Source organism: Xenia sp. Carnegie-2017, unplaced genomic scaffold (genome assembly GCF_021976095.1).
Source record: "Xenia sp. Carnegie-2017 unplaced genomic scaffold, XeniaSp_v1 HiC_scaffold_2, whole genome shotgun sequence".
Classification (NCBI taxonomy): domain Eukaryota; kingdom Metazoa; phylum Cnidaria; class Anthozoa; order Malacalcyonacea; family Xeniidae; genus Xenia; species Xenia sp. Carnegie-2017.
The window spans coordinates 7,020,762-7,037,843 of NW_025813482.1; the positions used below are offsets into that span (position 1 = coordinate 7,020,762).

The 17,082-nt window shown below is 33.9% G+C and overlaps 1 protein-coding gene across 1 annotated transcript; it reads left to right on the top strand.

The window, feature by feature from the left end:
• The first annotated feature begins 1,224 nt into the window (after positions 1 to 1,224).
• Positions 1,225 to 16,696, top strand: LOC124439902. The gene is made up of 15 exons (XM_046990186.1): positions 1,225 to 1,808; positions 4,760 to 5,305; positions 7,181 to 7,225; positions 7,407 to 7,563; positions 9,063 to 9,150; positions 9,421 to 9,497; positions 9,741 to 9,950; positions 10,289 to 10,541; positions 10,800 to 10,904; positions 10,997 to 11,054; positions 11,396 to 11,561; positions 13,027 to 13,150; positions 13,410 to 13,597; positions 13,792 to 13,915; positions 14,230 to 16,696. Exons 1-15 carry the CDS (start codon positions 1,355 to 1,357, stop codon positions 14,557 to 14,559), a joined length of 2,925 nt encoding a protein of 974 aa, XP_046846142.1. The 5' UTR covers positions 1,225 to 1,354; the 3' UTR covers positions 14,560 to 16,696.
• The last annotated feature ends 386 nt before the right edge of the window (positions 16,697 to 17,082 follow it).

Sequence of the window (17,082 nt, forward strand, 5' to 3'; positions counted from 1 at the left end):
GCATAAAGACTTTATTGCATGAATTGTTTAAAAGCGATACCAGATTGCAAAACGCTTTACTGAAATGTATGTTTGAAATATTACAGCTCTGTTAACATAATCTTATAGGAATGATTTGGTTCATTTGAACCAGAAAGAGACAAAACACAAGGAATGAAATAATCCCACGTTCTATATAACTTGTCACATTGATCCCCAATCCAATTTGAATCTTTAATGATTTTAGTCAAAGATTAACATTGTAAGAGCAGGCTTACAGGGTTAGGTATTTAAAGAACACTGGATGACGTGTTACGTCAACAAGAACGCACGCAGACTCACAATCTCACATACAATAAATGGTACGTTTACACCATTTGGTCTTTACATAGATACCACGATACAAGTTTTATTTATGAGATAAAATTATCTGATTTAGCCATGTGACTGTGATCATTATGAGCCAAACCCAAAGGCAAAATGACTACCTATAAGTTATGTCAATATCATGAGCGACATTGACATGTCAAAAGATCCAATTGACGAAAATAGACGTCATGCTTTTAGATTTGTTGACAAACTTTCGAGAAATATGAGAAGTGCTGTTACTGCTGTACATAGAACACCGTCAATAATTGGTGTATTTGTTTGGGTATTGTGGGTTTGAAATATTCAAAATTTCAAACAAACATTATAGTAAATCGCACTGTAAAAATTGCGAAATGAAGAATATGGCACACGCTGAAAACATTGAAAACACGACCGATATTTGCATATCAGACAATAGCAATTTAAAAGTTTCCTGAGTTTCACAACAAGGACGCTTTAGGCGGTCAAGGTGACGGCACGAAAGATCTGTAGAGGTTACAGCTCAGTGAAAACTTTCCCGTATTATTTATTTTGCGCTGTTGAAAATAAATTATAAAATATAAGTGACAAATAACAGAATGAACATTATAAATTGCATCGCAAAAATCAAGCACTTGAACTTTTTATTGAATTATGCCTAACTTACTTAGGCTTTGAAGAGTACATATTATTTCTTTTGTCTTTCAATGTTATTATAAAAAATTCCCGCGGTAAATTTACATGGACAAGACTTTTGTACGAATGTTGCGTGTCAGGTTAATTTTTATTGTATATTTCCGGCTTGTGATTGGTTGAAAATATGTAAATAAACTTTCTATTGGACGACGCAATGTGTACTACACGCGTTGTATCTCTGATTTATTTCGGTAAGTCTCAAGGCATAACATTCGAGACAAATTTACGTTCGGATAATCTACGGTGAACGCATTTCTAAACGAAATTCGTTCGTATACATTTCCAAATGTACGTATTAGACTCGATAAAGAGTTAACGTAAAATCTTAAACATGGATAGCGTGTCACGTCATTTGGATGGCAACAAACGAATCCCCAGTTCGTCTGATCCAAACGTGAACATTGTTATGCACCTTTTACTATTTGCAAACGCTCGAGAAAACAGCGAAAACGAAAAGTTTGCTAAAAGGGCAATTGAGTCACTTGTAAAAAAACTGCGGAAAAAATCAGAGGAACTGGATGCCTTGATAAGAGCTGTGTCTACTCGTGGCAATGAACCCAGTAAGTGTGTCACAATCCCAAGAACTCTTGATGGCCGCTTGCAAGTTTGTGAGAGAAAGGGCTTTCCTCATGTTATATACACAAGACTTTGGAGGTGGCCCGATATACAGAAAATGGAATTGCGGCATAACGATTCTTGTCTTTATGGTTTTGACTTAAAATGTGAGACCGTTTGTGTGAATCCATATCATTATGAAAGAATTGGTTCCATACACACACTAGCCAGTAAGTATGGAACAAAAATTCTACATCGTGTAAATTGCCACATTTATTGCATTCGTGCGGTGTCATATAGCGTGCAGTATTTAATCGTCGTAAAAATTGCTATTATTGGTGTTTTTAGTGTCTCGATGCCATTTATGTGTTTGGTGTATTTCCCCAGCAATTAATATTTCTGTATACAGCAAATATAAAGAATACTCCGCAAAAGATTTAGTTTTATTTTTTGGTAAAGCAACAACTCCGGACAGAGCAAGATTGAGCTAAAATGTTTGGTAAATAATTGTCGTCTTCACGTCTACGACAGCGGCTAGCGTGATGGATTTAATGATTATATTGTGTCATTTCGCTTGTATATGCGTCATTCGTCATACCCGCGTGACTTGTGTTTACAACATCTCCTTACTATGCTCATTATTCAATGAAAATTCTATTTAAAAGATTTAGTATCTTCCAACCTTCTGAATGGCAGGCTGATTTCTGTTGGTAATTTTAACAATATATTCTAGTTTTAGAAGCTGGTTAAATGATAAATTAGACTGTGAATTTTCTAGACAAGTATCAGACGTGTTAGTGTCTGAGAACGGGTGTTCTTAGATTGCAAAATAACATTGGAAATGTGACATGTTCGTACATTGTCTTCACCAGGAAAATATCAAATAATTAAATTAAACGAAACAATTGAAACAAGTGCCATTGGCTACAATCACTCTGTGGTTGTTTATTTGATTTTTCGTTAAACCGACATATCGGCTATGAACTACAGTAGTTTGTTTTTGTTTGTCTCTTGCTTTAATGGTCTTTTGCATGCACGACGAGATTGTTAAATCGCTACAGCTAGTTTACTGCACATAGTTCATAATCATTTATTGAATCAGGGATGTTCGTTTAACAGTGCGTATCGATCAGTTTCACCATTGGATTCAATTATTTCAATATTTGCCAAGAATATTAATTATTCACTGATGTATTTTGCATATTTTTTCTGCCATGTCCCCAGGCGCTTGCCCATAAATCACTTTGCTAATAATTGCAGGTGCGACGGGGGGTGTTTTTATGGATTTTATTATACGAACACAACTTGTAGCAAAAAAATCATAGATTTTTACGTAATGCAAAGTAAATTTTCTGATGTCTTGAAACTTTGTCTCATGAAAATGTGAAGTAATGTGACTGGAGTTTGAATCATATACGTTGATTCATCTTTTTTAGAGCATGGAACGTTACTGTTGAAGCATAACTAAAGCCTGATTTTAGATCCTGCTTACATAGGGGCGATGTTCAAAGAAAGACTCTAGGTTTCCATTTAAGTAACACATTTCGCCCTTACACGTACTTTTTATTTCCTAAGTCTGTATACTACAACAGGTCAGAGGTTAACATCTTGCCAGGTTCCAACCTCAAGATAAAGATTTTGGAAGGCATCAGGTCCTATCAAGGTCAAACAATATCCTGTTCTTTGCTAACCATTCTGGGAAAACGTCGCAAAATGCACGCTATTTCTTTATTAAGGCAGTCTACCCTTTGAAAGCACGTGATCAATGTAGGCCGATGTAAACAAAACATAGTCCGCTAAAGAACAATTTAATTATTCGCCATTAAAAGTATAAGCCAACAAAAGGAGAATTCTTCCAATCTCAAGAATTTCGAATGCACAAATATCTACAGCTACCAATTCTTTCTCGGGTCAAAGAAAACGATTTTATGTGCTTGACGAAAATTAATGTATAAAAATTTGTCTAAAACAATTTCCAAGTACAACAAGGGAATCGATCCTTCTCAAACACAACCGTCTATATGTTTTGAAAAAGCTTGCTCTTGATTCCACAATAATACATGACGAACAAAATCCTTGCGCGATACTAAGTTTTCATTTTCGTGACGGCAATCGTATCAATCACAAAAGGAATATTTTGTCAATGTGACAATACCATGCTAATGGAGGTTGACGATAACGTAATGAACGGATGTCAAAACACCTGCCTCTGGACTGGGAAGAAGAGAACTTTTTTTTTCATTTAGAATACAAAATATAAAGAAAATTTGTGCGGTCGTCATCACTTGATTAAGCACGGGGCTCGAATATAATATGCATATATCGTATGTGTGTTTGCAAGATGATTTTATTCTAAATAATAGCCATCACAACACTCAAAATCTAGACTACAAAAACGTTAACTTCTCCAATTTTGGGGAAATTTACTTGTTAATATGACCGATTAGAGCTTCAAAGTATCAAAAACTTTGCTCTTGAATACTTGCAATTAGTGAGTATATAGGTAGGGTAGGTTTCTAAAGGTGTGATTACATGAGCCCGGTAGCCGGGATTCAGCCAAGCGTTAAGTGATTTTTGCAAATGGAAAAGATTCAATACTTATCAGCAGATAAATCATCTCAAGCAATTTCACAATATTCCGATTTAATAACTTCTCAAAACATTTAAAATTTAAACAACCAATTTGCCCTAATTTGAGAATTACAACTGGAATGATGCGTGGCGCTTTGCAAACAGTTGTAGATTTTAACCTTGAAGTTTTGGCTTCCTTCGATCCCTTGAAATCATCGGGCTTGCTCGCCTCCATATAATCAAGCCATAACTGCTTTAATTGACTTTTAATTACTTACACGAAAATTTTTTCGCAAACTTAAATCCATGTTACTCCAAGGATTAATCTTATCTATTTCACCGTTTTCATGATTGCCTTAATTCTCTTGATCAGGACGCTTGACATGCGAGAAAAATAGTCGAAAAGCAAATTTTATTTGGTCTTTTTTTATCAACCACAGTTTATAAAAGATGCCGTAGAAAGTACTAAACAGTTGTTGAAAGATCAAAGCAGAAATTTTGATAAAGGGATATATAAGTCTGTATGGATTTGTCTCGAATTTTATGATATTTTCAATAATTAACAGACATTCGTTCATGTGGTTGTTATTTGATCCCATTGTTTTTTCAGATAATGTATCTCCGCCATCGTTTAAAGGTGCTTGTGCAACGTTAATTCATCCCATGTCGTGTCAAGATGAGCCAGCTAATAGCCTATACGATCATTTGGCATTGAGTACCAACACAGGCACTATTGGCACTCTTTTAACAATTCCAACTCAAGATGATCCTTGCCCTTTGATTGTTCAAACCTTGCTTCACTATGTCCACTTCAAATGCCCCAGTCCTGAGTTGAAAACTTTCGCTCGAAAGGCTACTGAATCAATTGTTAAAAAATTGAAAAAGACTCCAAATGAACTGGAGTCTTTGATAATTGCAATCACATCTCAAGGTAGGCAACTTTCTAGATGTGTCACATTGCAACGGACAATGGATGGCCGATTGCAAGTTGGGGAAAAGAAAGATTTCCCACATGTGATATACACAAGGCTATGGAGGTTTCCTGATGTCCACAAGATGGAGTTGAAACATGTTGAATACTGTCGTTATGGTTATGACCTAAAGAACTGCAAAGTGTGTGTTAATCCATATCATTATGAAAGAGTTCAACCCCCAGGTTTGTGCATTGTGTTGCAATTAAATAGATTATAACAAGGTTGGCCATGAGAAGATACGTAAATAACAAGTATGTAGCAATCTATTATATGATTACAAGTTTGTCATTGCCATTTTCTCTTGCGTATATTGTCCGAATCATCGACTTATATTTATTTACATGTTGTATTCTTCTGTCTGTATTATATTTAGTCTTTTTAAGATTGGGAATAAAGTTGTGTTGCGTTATTAAAAATACACATGAAATTGTGCACTAGTTGCCATTGATATCAACAACCATATTGCCAGATTATACCCGTACTGCTTTCTCAATTTCTGTATTCTGCAAAAAACTGATAGCAGATATGTTGTCAACATTAATTTTGTATTGCATGACAACACATCTTGCATGGTTTGTTCAAGATTTTACGATACAAGCTGTTGGCTGATTTCTACTCTAGCTAAGTATTTAATGATCATTAATTAAAAGGATCTCATCACAACCAGCTAGCATACGACTACAAATGTTGAGTTTGATTAGTTACTTGTTAATATTCCATGAAAAACTGTGACATTCACGCCAAATATTGTTTATAATGTTCTGTCTAAGTCTCTTTTAACTCACTTTATTCTTCGCTATCATTATCTATTACCGAAATTAAGAACAAGAATGTGATTGTGGATAAAATCTTACTAAATTTACAGACCATTTTTACCTGACATTTTATAGCGCTCTTAACAGGTTTTATGTCTATATTTATAATTTATTAACGTCTTGTCTGGATAGTAATATACATGCGTCTGTCAACAGCGATTAATTTCCTGTGTTTTGTCTTCATACGTGCATACTCTATGCGCGGAATTTTACTAGTGTTGCTACAAAATCTGGTGTTATTTATTTAGCATCTCTATTTTTTGTTGTTTTTTTTCTGATATGTAACTTTGTTCTACTTTTATGGTTTAAAACTATGGGCATTATACTTTAGTTATTCATATGATAAGGCAATAAAATTTTTATGATGTATATTCGTTTGAGTTGAATGCTCAGTTTTCGTTTCAAACTTTTCCAAACAACTACGAATTAAAAAAAAAGTTTTGACAACTAATCACTGATTTAATTGTTTTCGTTTGCTTACATTTGTTTTTGTATGAATGGTAATGCAGAATTTATATTGCAACAATATATATTAAAATTTAGTTTATACCTTGTGGTGTCAAGTTTAGATTTCATTATTTTAGAAATGGTATTCATACATATTGCAGCTTCTAAGCTTTCTCATTCAATCTTTTTCTCATCCATACAAATAATATCAATTTAGGCAAGAGAAAAACAAATATTACAAGGCCAATTTTCAGCCCGGATCTGTTATAATATCCAAACAAATAGCGTACGCGATTACATGAGAACAATTCTAGTGGGCTGGAATCTCAGCCCAGTTTTAGCTACCCGGGATGAAATTTCATCCCGGGCTGGAAAATCTGTCATGTAATCGTTTCAGCACCGGGCTGAAACCACAGCTGAAAATATTCACGCATGCGTAATTGCGTACCTGTTGCTTATGATGATGACAACAAATTAACGACAACTGGCGATCATGCCTCGGATGAGCTTCGTAAATTTCAGCCCCGGTCTAAACACCGGGCTGAAATTGACCATATAATCACACAAAATTTCAGCCCGGGCCGAAATTGCTCCATGTAATCGGCCCCTTATACACTATTGCTTGCATCAGAAACAATCTTCAGAATCTTCTTACTTTACTTGATTTAAAGTGGGTTTTCACAACCCAATTGCTCTAGCAATGGAGGGCAGAAGGTCTTTCTTGGGGCTTGGGCCTGTTGCTGACTGAAGCATTACTTGATATTGATTTTTTATTTTTTTTTTATTTTTCTTCAGATTGGTTTCGAAATTCTTTAACTGTAAACCCCACCTCTGCTCTAGGTAAGATTTATTTTCAAACAACAAAAAAGCTGGCGGATTTTTCGCAACGATTTTTGGAAATCTTACAATTCACGCATCCTACAAATTTACCTGTTTGTATTTCTTTGAAATCATTGTGCTTGTTGCGCAATCCTAGCACTTCTTCCTTTTATAAATAACTAAATTCTTTATTCCTCTTCAGGAATTTTAATGAATCCACCTATCTCATCACACGATCCCATTTCATACCAAAGCTGTAAGTTAATGCCGTCGAAAGCACCGCCCGTTGGCTCAAATGTAATTCCATATCTACCGTACTCGCATTATGAAAATATATCTCATAAAACATCACCTGCAAGGTTTGTTAAAGTTATTGGCACCTTTTGTACATGTAACTTTCTTCTTGCTTGCTGAGTAGACTATTTATAGCTTATTTGCTACGTATTTTAAAAAATTGGATTTTTGTCCATTTACTCTAGCATATTGTTTGAGTAAATTACAGTTGTGGAAAGAAAAGTATGAAACGTAACATGCATTCATTAATAAAACTACTTTATACATACTTTAATAAATCACTAGCTTTTCCTCAACGTCATCGTTTCTATGACATTCATGAGTTTGCTGTTCGCTTTCTCAAGTGGCAATTTCCTCTGCGTTAAAAATGTGGCTATGTTGTGTCAACAAGATAAATTGTTGATACGTTTTTCGGCATTATATATAAGAATCACTTTGTAGCTTTTTTGGGACTTCAACATTCATATGCCGAAGGAAAATGTGGTTTGCTATTTTTATGCTGTTGCCCGTAATCAATCAACTACGGAAAAAAGCGTACTTAGAGGTATGCGTGTCTTTAGAATTAAGCTCATTGTAAAAGGATAAAAAACAGCTGTATCAGACAAAAAGTATTATGTTCAAGTGACGAAATATCAAAAAGGGTTCTTAGTACAATCATGTCCATGGCACTTTGTTCAAAAAGATAGCTGCATTTTCTTTGATTTGTCGTTGTGTGATGGCTTATATTACTTGACAGTTGTCGGAAATCGATTTGCGATACATCAATCAGCTTAAATTAACTTCTTTTCCTGTGGCTTATCGAAATTGTTACGAAATTTTCAAGATACCGCGATGTTTTGGCGCAATGTCCATGCAATATGCTTACGTAATATATTGTTGTATTGTGGTCGATGTTTATTACACGAAGTGTTTAAACGCAAGCACAGATGATGATTGAAGACCATCTCAAGGGCGAGCCTTTGCTAAAAAATGAAGTAAAAATTTAAGTCAAGTGGCACGTTTTTAATTCATGTATTTATAGAGGCTGCTATCTATATATAAAAATTAAGTTCATTAATTTAACACTGTGAGCCGGTTTTGTCTTCATTTTGGAGAGAAAAATAAGCGAATCTTCCTTTTGAAAGAATTTTATCGTTAGCTAAAATGAATAAAGCGACTTGCTTGTTATTGTACGTACAGCGGTTCCAAAATCTTAGATATAAATAAACACATGAATCAAGAAGAACTAAGCCTAGTCGAGTTGCTCAACCATTCCCATTTTCGCTTTCTCAGCCGATTCACTTCACCCCAATTCTTATTGCAGTTTGGGTATTAGGTTTTCTATCCTTTTATCATAAGTAGTTCCTTCAATCATCTTTCTTCATTAAATCCCCTGAAGAGTGAGCAATCACGCAGCAGGCTTGTCGGGATGAATCTGTAGTTTTCGTGATTTTTTTCAACACCACTACAAATATATGGATATATATGGATGTATATGGATGTATATGGATGTATACATATATATGGATACATATCCATAACAACTTTAGTTACGAAAACTGATGATCTTTATAATTGTCTTTAGGAACAATTTACACCTTAGTTCTCCTGCTGAATTTTCTTCAAGTGACAGTGAACGAGATCAAGTGAACGAAGAAAATACAAGTGATCATGTAAACACATATTAAACTAAGGCGTTTTTAAATTGTGTGTGGGGGGGTGGGGGGAAGGGGAGTTAACTCTCCGAACATCCTATGAATTTAAGTACAAATTTGTTATTTTTGTAATTAACTTTCTTTTTTGGTTTTTATTGGTTCAGCTAGGTGCAATTTTTTTCTAAGAATTATAGCTTACTTTTGTGCCAAACTTCTGAAGAGAGAAAATAAACGATTCTTGCGTTTGTAAAATGTGGCCGCTTAAGCTTATTCTGCTAAACATTTTAGATGTACCATAATGGAGAGGACCACGAAGCTCCTCTCGCTGAATGGGAAATACCAGAAACAGTCCCTATCGAATCATGGTAAACTGATTTTTTGTAAATTCGACATTACTGTTGACATAAAGTCTATATAGTTATTGGTAACTATAAAACTAACTGTTGATACAATTGGCCATTGTAAAGCATCTGCATAACATAATTAAAATGCGCTACAGTCTAAAGACAATATTTTAAAATTTTATTTGACAGGTGGCTCAATCTTTGATTCAATGATAATGCGACATTAGTCAAGTTCTAACTTAAGTCTATTTGGTTTTTTTTCAGTGTTTCCTGCTGTCTGTGCAATAATGATGACAGTGTTCAATTTGGTCTTGGAAAGATGATAAAGTTTGCTCGTTTTTATGACCGTTTTCGTCACACAGAGGAACGAAGTTTTGAAAGGCAAAATTCAACTTTCAATTTAAATGAGAACAAATCAAGATACTCTATGCACAAAAGATCCTTTAGTCGTGGTTTTTCTCACGCAAGCGGCAGGTATAAATTTGGTGATATTTTCTATTTTAACAATTGATAATTTTATATTATTGACCCTATTCTGCAATTCTCCAATTAAGTGTAATGAAGATGTGGCCATATTGTCTCGTCAAGTGACCCCCTTCTGATAACAAAAAAATATTTCATCAAGATGCCAAGATTTAGCTCTGTGTGTTTTAAAATTGTGATTATCGATAAATTTAATGCCATGCATATGTTGCAGTAAAAAAAGTGAAATTTTGCATTCATTCTGAGCAGAATCAGTCCAACGACGAGATAGAGTTCAGAAACTAGCCTTGAAATTAATGTCGAAAAACTTAATTTTTATCAATTTGTAGAAACAATGAAAATCGTTGTAAACGACGTAGATCAAAAAGTCCGGAAGAGATTGTAGAGAAGTTAATTCTAACATTGGAGGAAGAATTCGCCAAACTTAGGTTTGGTTATAACACAAAGTTAAACCTTACAGAAATTTGTGATGCTCGCGGTGATTTGTGGGTGCACGAGAAGTGTGCAACGTGGACAGCGGCTAACGGAAGTAACGAAGGTCCACTTAAAGTGACGAGTCTTGTTGAGAAAGCCATGTTTACGGTAAAGAATTTTAACCTGTAACCATAATTAAAACTCAATTTCGCCTTATGGTAACTTAGCATGAACACAATAAAAATAGGCAAAAACACGAGAAGACTCTTCTTTTTTGAATCTATATACGAACCAAGACACTAGATAAACTTTCGCATTTTTCATTTCCTTTGACTTGGGTGGTAATTATTGTATCATGGTCATATTAGTTAGTAACGTATGATTTCTACCACCTCCTACCAATTTATATGTGTGATTGTTTAATAGACATGTTCTTGGTGCAAGCGTTACGGTGCAAGTGTCAGCTGTGCGGTTCCTCATTGTAGCAAAATATTTCATCTTCCATGCGCAATAGCGGCTGGCGTTTATCAGGTAAGTTATCTTAGACTAAGCCTGATATATGTGTTAGGTCAGCCGGGTTTGTACTTGATATAATGGTGATATTACTGTGTTTTTGTATTAAGAATGTGCGTAGTTTGAAAGCTTATTGTTTGGATCATCCACAACTTTTGCAGAACATAGGTAACAATCTTATAGTTGTTTAGTTTTCAGACTGCTTTAGGCAATAATTACGATAGTTAGCTGTACTGTGAGAGTTTTTTGTGTTGGGGGGTGGGGGTGCGCTATTTTATATATGCGAGCACAATTATGCAAGCATTTAAGTGAGAAATGCTGCTATATGCATGGCAAGAGATTAGCAAAGACGTTGGTATGGTTTTGACATGGAATCGTGCGAGAATATTCACCATTTTGTTGAAACTCAATTTATTTCTTTAAAAAGTCTATTTTTGACTTCGGTTTTTCTCATTCTGCGCAGCGCTGTTTTGTGCTATGCAACTAAATTGTATTGCTATTATTTATAGCGTTTTGCAGCACCTGTAACTGCCCTGGTGATGTTAACAATATATTGTTCTGCATTAATTGCGGGTACCAAGCTCACGGTGAATGTGTCAATCCTTCAGTAAGAGTCACTCCAGCTGTGCGATTGGGGTGGGAATGTCGTCACTGTAAAACATGTCAAACATGCAGGTAAACCTCCTGAAATACTGTAAAATATGTAGGTAAACCTCATGAAATACTGTAAAATATGTAGGTAAACCTCATGAAATACTGTAAAATATGTAGGTAAACCTCATGAAATACTGTAAAATATGTAGGTAAACCTCATGAAATACTGTAAAATATGTAGGTAAACATCATGAAATACTGTAAAACGTGTAGGTAAACCTCATTAAATACTGTAAAACGCGTAGATAAACCTCATGAAATACTGTAAAACGTGTAGATAAACCTCATGAAATACTGTAAAACATGTAGATAAACCTCATGAAATACCTCATGAAATACTGTAAAACATGTAGATAAACCTCATGAAATACTGTAAAACATGTAGATAAACCTCATGAAATACTGTAAAACGTGTAGATAAACCTCATGAAATACTGTAAAACATGTAGATAAACCTCATGAAATACTGTAAAACATGTAGATAAACCTCATGAAATACTGTAAAACGTGTAGATAAACCTCCTGAAATACTGTAAAACATGTAGATAAACCTCATGAAATACTGTAAAACATGTAGATAAACCTCATGAAATACTGTAAAACATGTAGATAAACCTCATGAAATACTGTAAAACATGTAGATAAACCTCATGAAATACTGTAAAACATGTAGATAAACCTCATGAAATACTGTAAAACGTGTAGATAAACCTCATGAAATACTGTAAAACGTGTAGATAAACCTCATGAAATACTCTAAAACATGTAGATAAACCTCATGAAATGCTGTAAAACATGTAGATAAACCTCATGAAATACTGTAAAACGTGTAAACCTCATGAAATACTGTAAAACGTGTAAATAAACCTCATGAAATACTGTAAAACGTGTGGGTAAACCTCATGAAATACTGTAAAACGTGTGGGTAAACCTCATGAAATACTGTAAAACGTGTAGGTGAACCTCATGAAATACTGTAAAACGTGTAGGTGAACCTCATGAAATACTGTAAAATATGTAGGTAAACCTCATGAAATACTGTAAAACGTGTAGGTAAACCTCATGAAATCCAGTAAAACGTGTAGGTGAACCTCGTGAAATACTGTAAAATGTTTAGGTAAACCTCATGAAATACTGTAAAACGTGTAGATAAACCTCATGAGATACTGTAAAACGTGTAGGTGAACCTCATGAAATACTTGTTCTACGATGCGTTCATATCTCACAATCATCAATACAAAGTTTTCATTGAGATATGTGTTGATTAATATCCAAGAAAGCATTGTTTATGACTTGCTTTCTATATTTCCAATGTGGAACGTCAACGTGGTCGATTTAAATTGTTTTTTATATAATGTTTTCTAATTAAGTCAAATTGTTCAATTTTATTGAATTTTTACGGGCGAGTTTATTCTGCTCATAGGGCATTAGTATCTTCTCCGTCTTCCGATATTTTTGATTTCACTCTGTGTATTCTTTCGTTTAGGAAATCAATCGACGTAAAAAAATCATTATTATGTCGTAGTTGTGACAGAGGATGTCATATGAATTGTATCGAAGATGGTAGGAATTCAGAATTTGAAAAGTATGCAGCTTTCTGGAAATGCAAGGTAAATTTTAGAAGCAAAGTCTTCTGAATCATGAGTAAACCAAAATAATGCTTGCTTGAATGTAAAATTATTGATATTGGTGGATAGTGATTGGCTGAAATGAAAATAAAACTAATGTGATGATACCATTGCTTTGAGTTATTTTTGTTAAGAACACAGCTACCACTTTCAATCAAAACTTCAACTATTGGAAAGTCAAACATAGTGGTGTTTCTACTGCTCATGTCAAGTATTAACACTGACGATACTTTTTTTTTAGAAATGTCGAAGATGTCAAATTTGTGGTAAGCACACTCCTTCGGCGACAATTCCAGTTGAGGGGAATGGAGAGCTCATGTGTAATGAATGTGAATTGTTAAAGAAGAAAGGCCGTTGTCCGTTGTGTAATAAAGGTTTTTGTCTTCCCTCTCCCCCGTCTGTTGCTGTTCAATGTGATACTTGTAAAAGGTAATTACAAATATGTAGGACTTGCAATACATACAATCCTAGGAACAGTTGCACAATGTATTGATACTAACGACAGAAAATGAAGACGACATCTTAAAACCTAAGAATGTCAAAACCTTTGCACAACTGAATAAAATAGCAGCAAGCAGTTACAGAATCCCAGATATAACTGTTTTCCATCCTTTTGTTATTAGATGGTTGCATATGACATGCGCAGAAATTGATCAAGACACCTACAACAGAGTTCAAAATGATGATGAATTGATTTTTGTTTGTGAATCTTGTAACCAAGATGAATTGTCGTCAACAAATAGCCAGGTTTTAAAGATAATTGAAAATTTACTGCTACTCAGGCATTGAGCAATACTATGAAGCTCGCACAATCCTAGTTAATTATTAGCACATTCTACATTATTCAAATGCCATCGAAACATATGTTTTAATATCAATGTTAATTCAGGATTTTATCTAAAATGAATTCTGGACACAATATTTCTCTGGTTACACCGTGGCAACCTCTATACTTTAGAAATCCAACTTAAGTTTGATAAAATAAGCACTTAAGTCTACACGAACCTTAATGATTCTTTGAGTTTCCTCACAATAATACTAACAACAAGTACTCTTTTTAGGAAAATGAAAACGAGGACAAAGAGGAACAAGATTCGGATAATGAAAGCAACTTGGGAAGCTCAAATGTTAAGAAAAGCAATGAAATGTCGATATTTAATGAACTTCGTTCAAATAATATTGCTATTCAAGAAGAGGTAACCCAAGTCACAACCAGCTGGTCAACTAGTGAACCATTGCAATGGTCGCGACTTCGGTTGGCTTATTCATTTGAATATTACTATGCAAAACAACAAGTTGGAACAGCAGCAACTTTGTTGAAAGTCCATTCCCAAACAATGGAAAGTACCAAAGCACCTGTGACGACAGTTTTAGTTGAGTCATTGAGTTAAATAACTACGTGAAAGAATATATCAACCATCCACCTCGGATTTGATCAATTGAAGGTATTATCACAATCTTATACAAAATGAATAGATCAAAGATGTAAGATTTGTAAGAAGAAGAGAACAGCTTCAATGTAGATCGCACGTTTGCCATTTCTTGGTGACCGCAGTTCCGGGGGGGAACTTAATGACTTTCACTAGGCGAGTGATTTTTCAGGTAACAACTCCACTATGATTTTAGAACAAATTATTACTAATACTTTCAATCATATAGATCAAAAAATAAGGCTTGTTTCATACGTCGAATTTTACATGAGCCGAATGCATTTAAAACAAAAGGTAATGAGGAATTTTATCTCATTTTCTTTTGTTTTTAATGCATTCGGCTCATTTTCAAATGCGACGTTTCAAACAGGCCTAAGCTTAGAAGATAAAGCAAACATATTCAATTTCAGATCGATATTTTCTTATTTATAAAATGGCGAAATGTACTTGTGTACAATAAGTACCACATAAATATCTGATTAATTTAAAGTATACTTCTTATCGAGGAAACTAGTTTTTATAACACCAAAATTTATCGCATAGCTTTTTCTTTCATTACAAAGAGCATTTAATATGAAATCTAACTACATCGTGAAATTGCGTCAGTTTACTTGTTACTAGAGACCTTGAATTTTGTTCATTAAGGTAAATCCCATCTCTGTCACATATACCTACATTATATTTTCTAGATTTCGGAAATAACAGTTTCATCCACTTTTTTAAGAACTTTCATAACTTTTCCACCCTTAAACACAAATTCATCGACGCATTATATTTAAGTGTTGCACTTGTGAAAAAAAAAGTTCTTATCATGCTGAAAAATTCAAGTCTTAGAGATTATATTCCTTTTGTTACAAAGTGAAATATTTCTAGGAAAAAGTAAACTAACACAATTCAACTTAGGAATTAAGTTACTAAGTTATGCAATCAAAAAACTGATTAAATTTCGTGTCATAAACATTTTTAACCAAGATTAGAACACTGTGATCCATGATAGCTCGTATTCTTGAATTTTTATTTTTTTAATGTGGCAAATAATTTCTTTCACCCTAGCCATACTAGGTTTCAATTATTCTCGATGCATTAATTTCTACGAAGGTGATACGCAAAATAAATTTCACTGTTTTTTTTAAACTGACCGTACAAAGAAATCATCTGTATAAAAGACGTTGCTAAAGAAACGGTCCGCCATATTGTAGCTAATTACTTTCACAAATTCGACAGGAGTGGCGCAGTTTTTTATTATGGAATTTTAATAAATTGTTTTACATATTACCTTCGTTAAGTCAATGATCCGAACGGTTTGTCTTTATGTATATATTGTAAATAAATAGAAGTGTTATTGTACATTTATCAATTTCGAGAAATTAAATGTACGAGTAAAGTGAAGAGTTCTCATTTTTGGTTACAAATTTACTTGAAATTTATCTCAAGCCAAATCCGAACAATCATTTGCAACCATCCTCGACGAAATTAGCAAACTTTGGAAGCAAATTTAAATTTCTTGACCGAATCCTGACTTACTGTACACAGGCATTTTCCTTGAGTAATTTAAATTCGGACTTGCCAATGCGAGAAATTTCAAGTATATATGAAACCAGTTATACGAACCTTTCCAAGACCAAAAAAATTTAATGAAATATTCATCATATTAATCAAAGCTTGTAGCTTCCATAATATTTTGACATACACATTTCAACATGATCAGGTTAAAAGTCTCTTAATTTTGATTAAAATGTAAATAGAAATTTGCAATTTAATACAAATTTAGGTACTGCCTTATAGCAAGATTATATTTTGTTTTCAATGCATGATGAAAAATAGTCTAGTTGAGCACACACATGTTTGAAAAAAAACTGTACAGGTAGTCACCTAAATTCTTGTATTTACAACAAATCAAAAATTATCAAAATGTACAACACAGAACACGTTTAACATCCTATTGCAAGATAATGAAATAGGAAGATATTTTGTCAGCACGCGCGACATTGCTAGCGTTACAAACTTGCAAAAGGATGTTCAAAGTAGTTTTGTACTTAAAAGTATAGAAATTTTGGTATGTATAACTATTGATTAATAAAAAAATATTTAGATTAAATCATTTGTGCAAAGTTTACCACTGTTATGCAGCGCATTCATATCAGTTTAGTGCTTGTCAATGTATGCTTTGGCAAAGATCAAATATTATATGCACAGATGTCTGAATCAAACGAAATCTTGTCTCCTGTCAAAACAACGTCATGATTTAATTTCGGATTTAGAGTGAATTTATTGATTTTACATTTTAGCGGTCAGCCTGGCTTTCACTTGTTATCATATTGCTGAAAGTTAAATTACGAAAGAACACTTGCATTTATGCAATAATATATATACATATATTTTACATTTTTTGGTAGCGTCGTTTAAAGATGTTCGAAAAATACCGTTGGGTAAAGCCACATGGAAATTAGCGACTGTTTATATGATGAACTAGCCTCTACATGA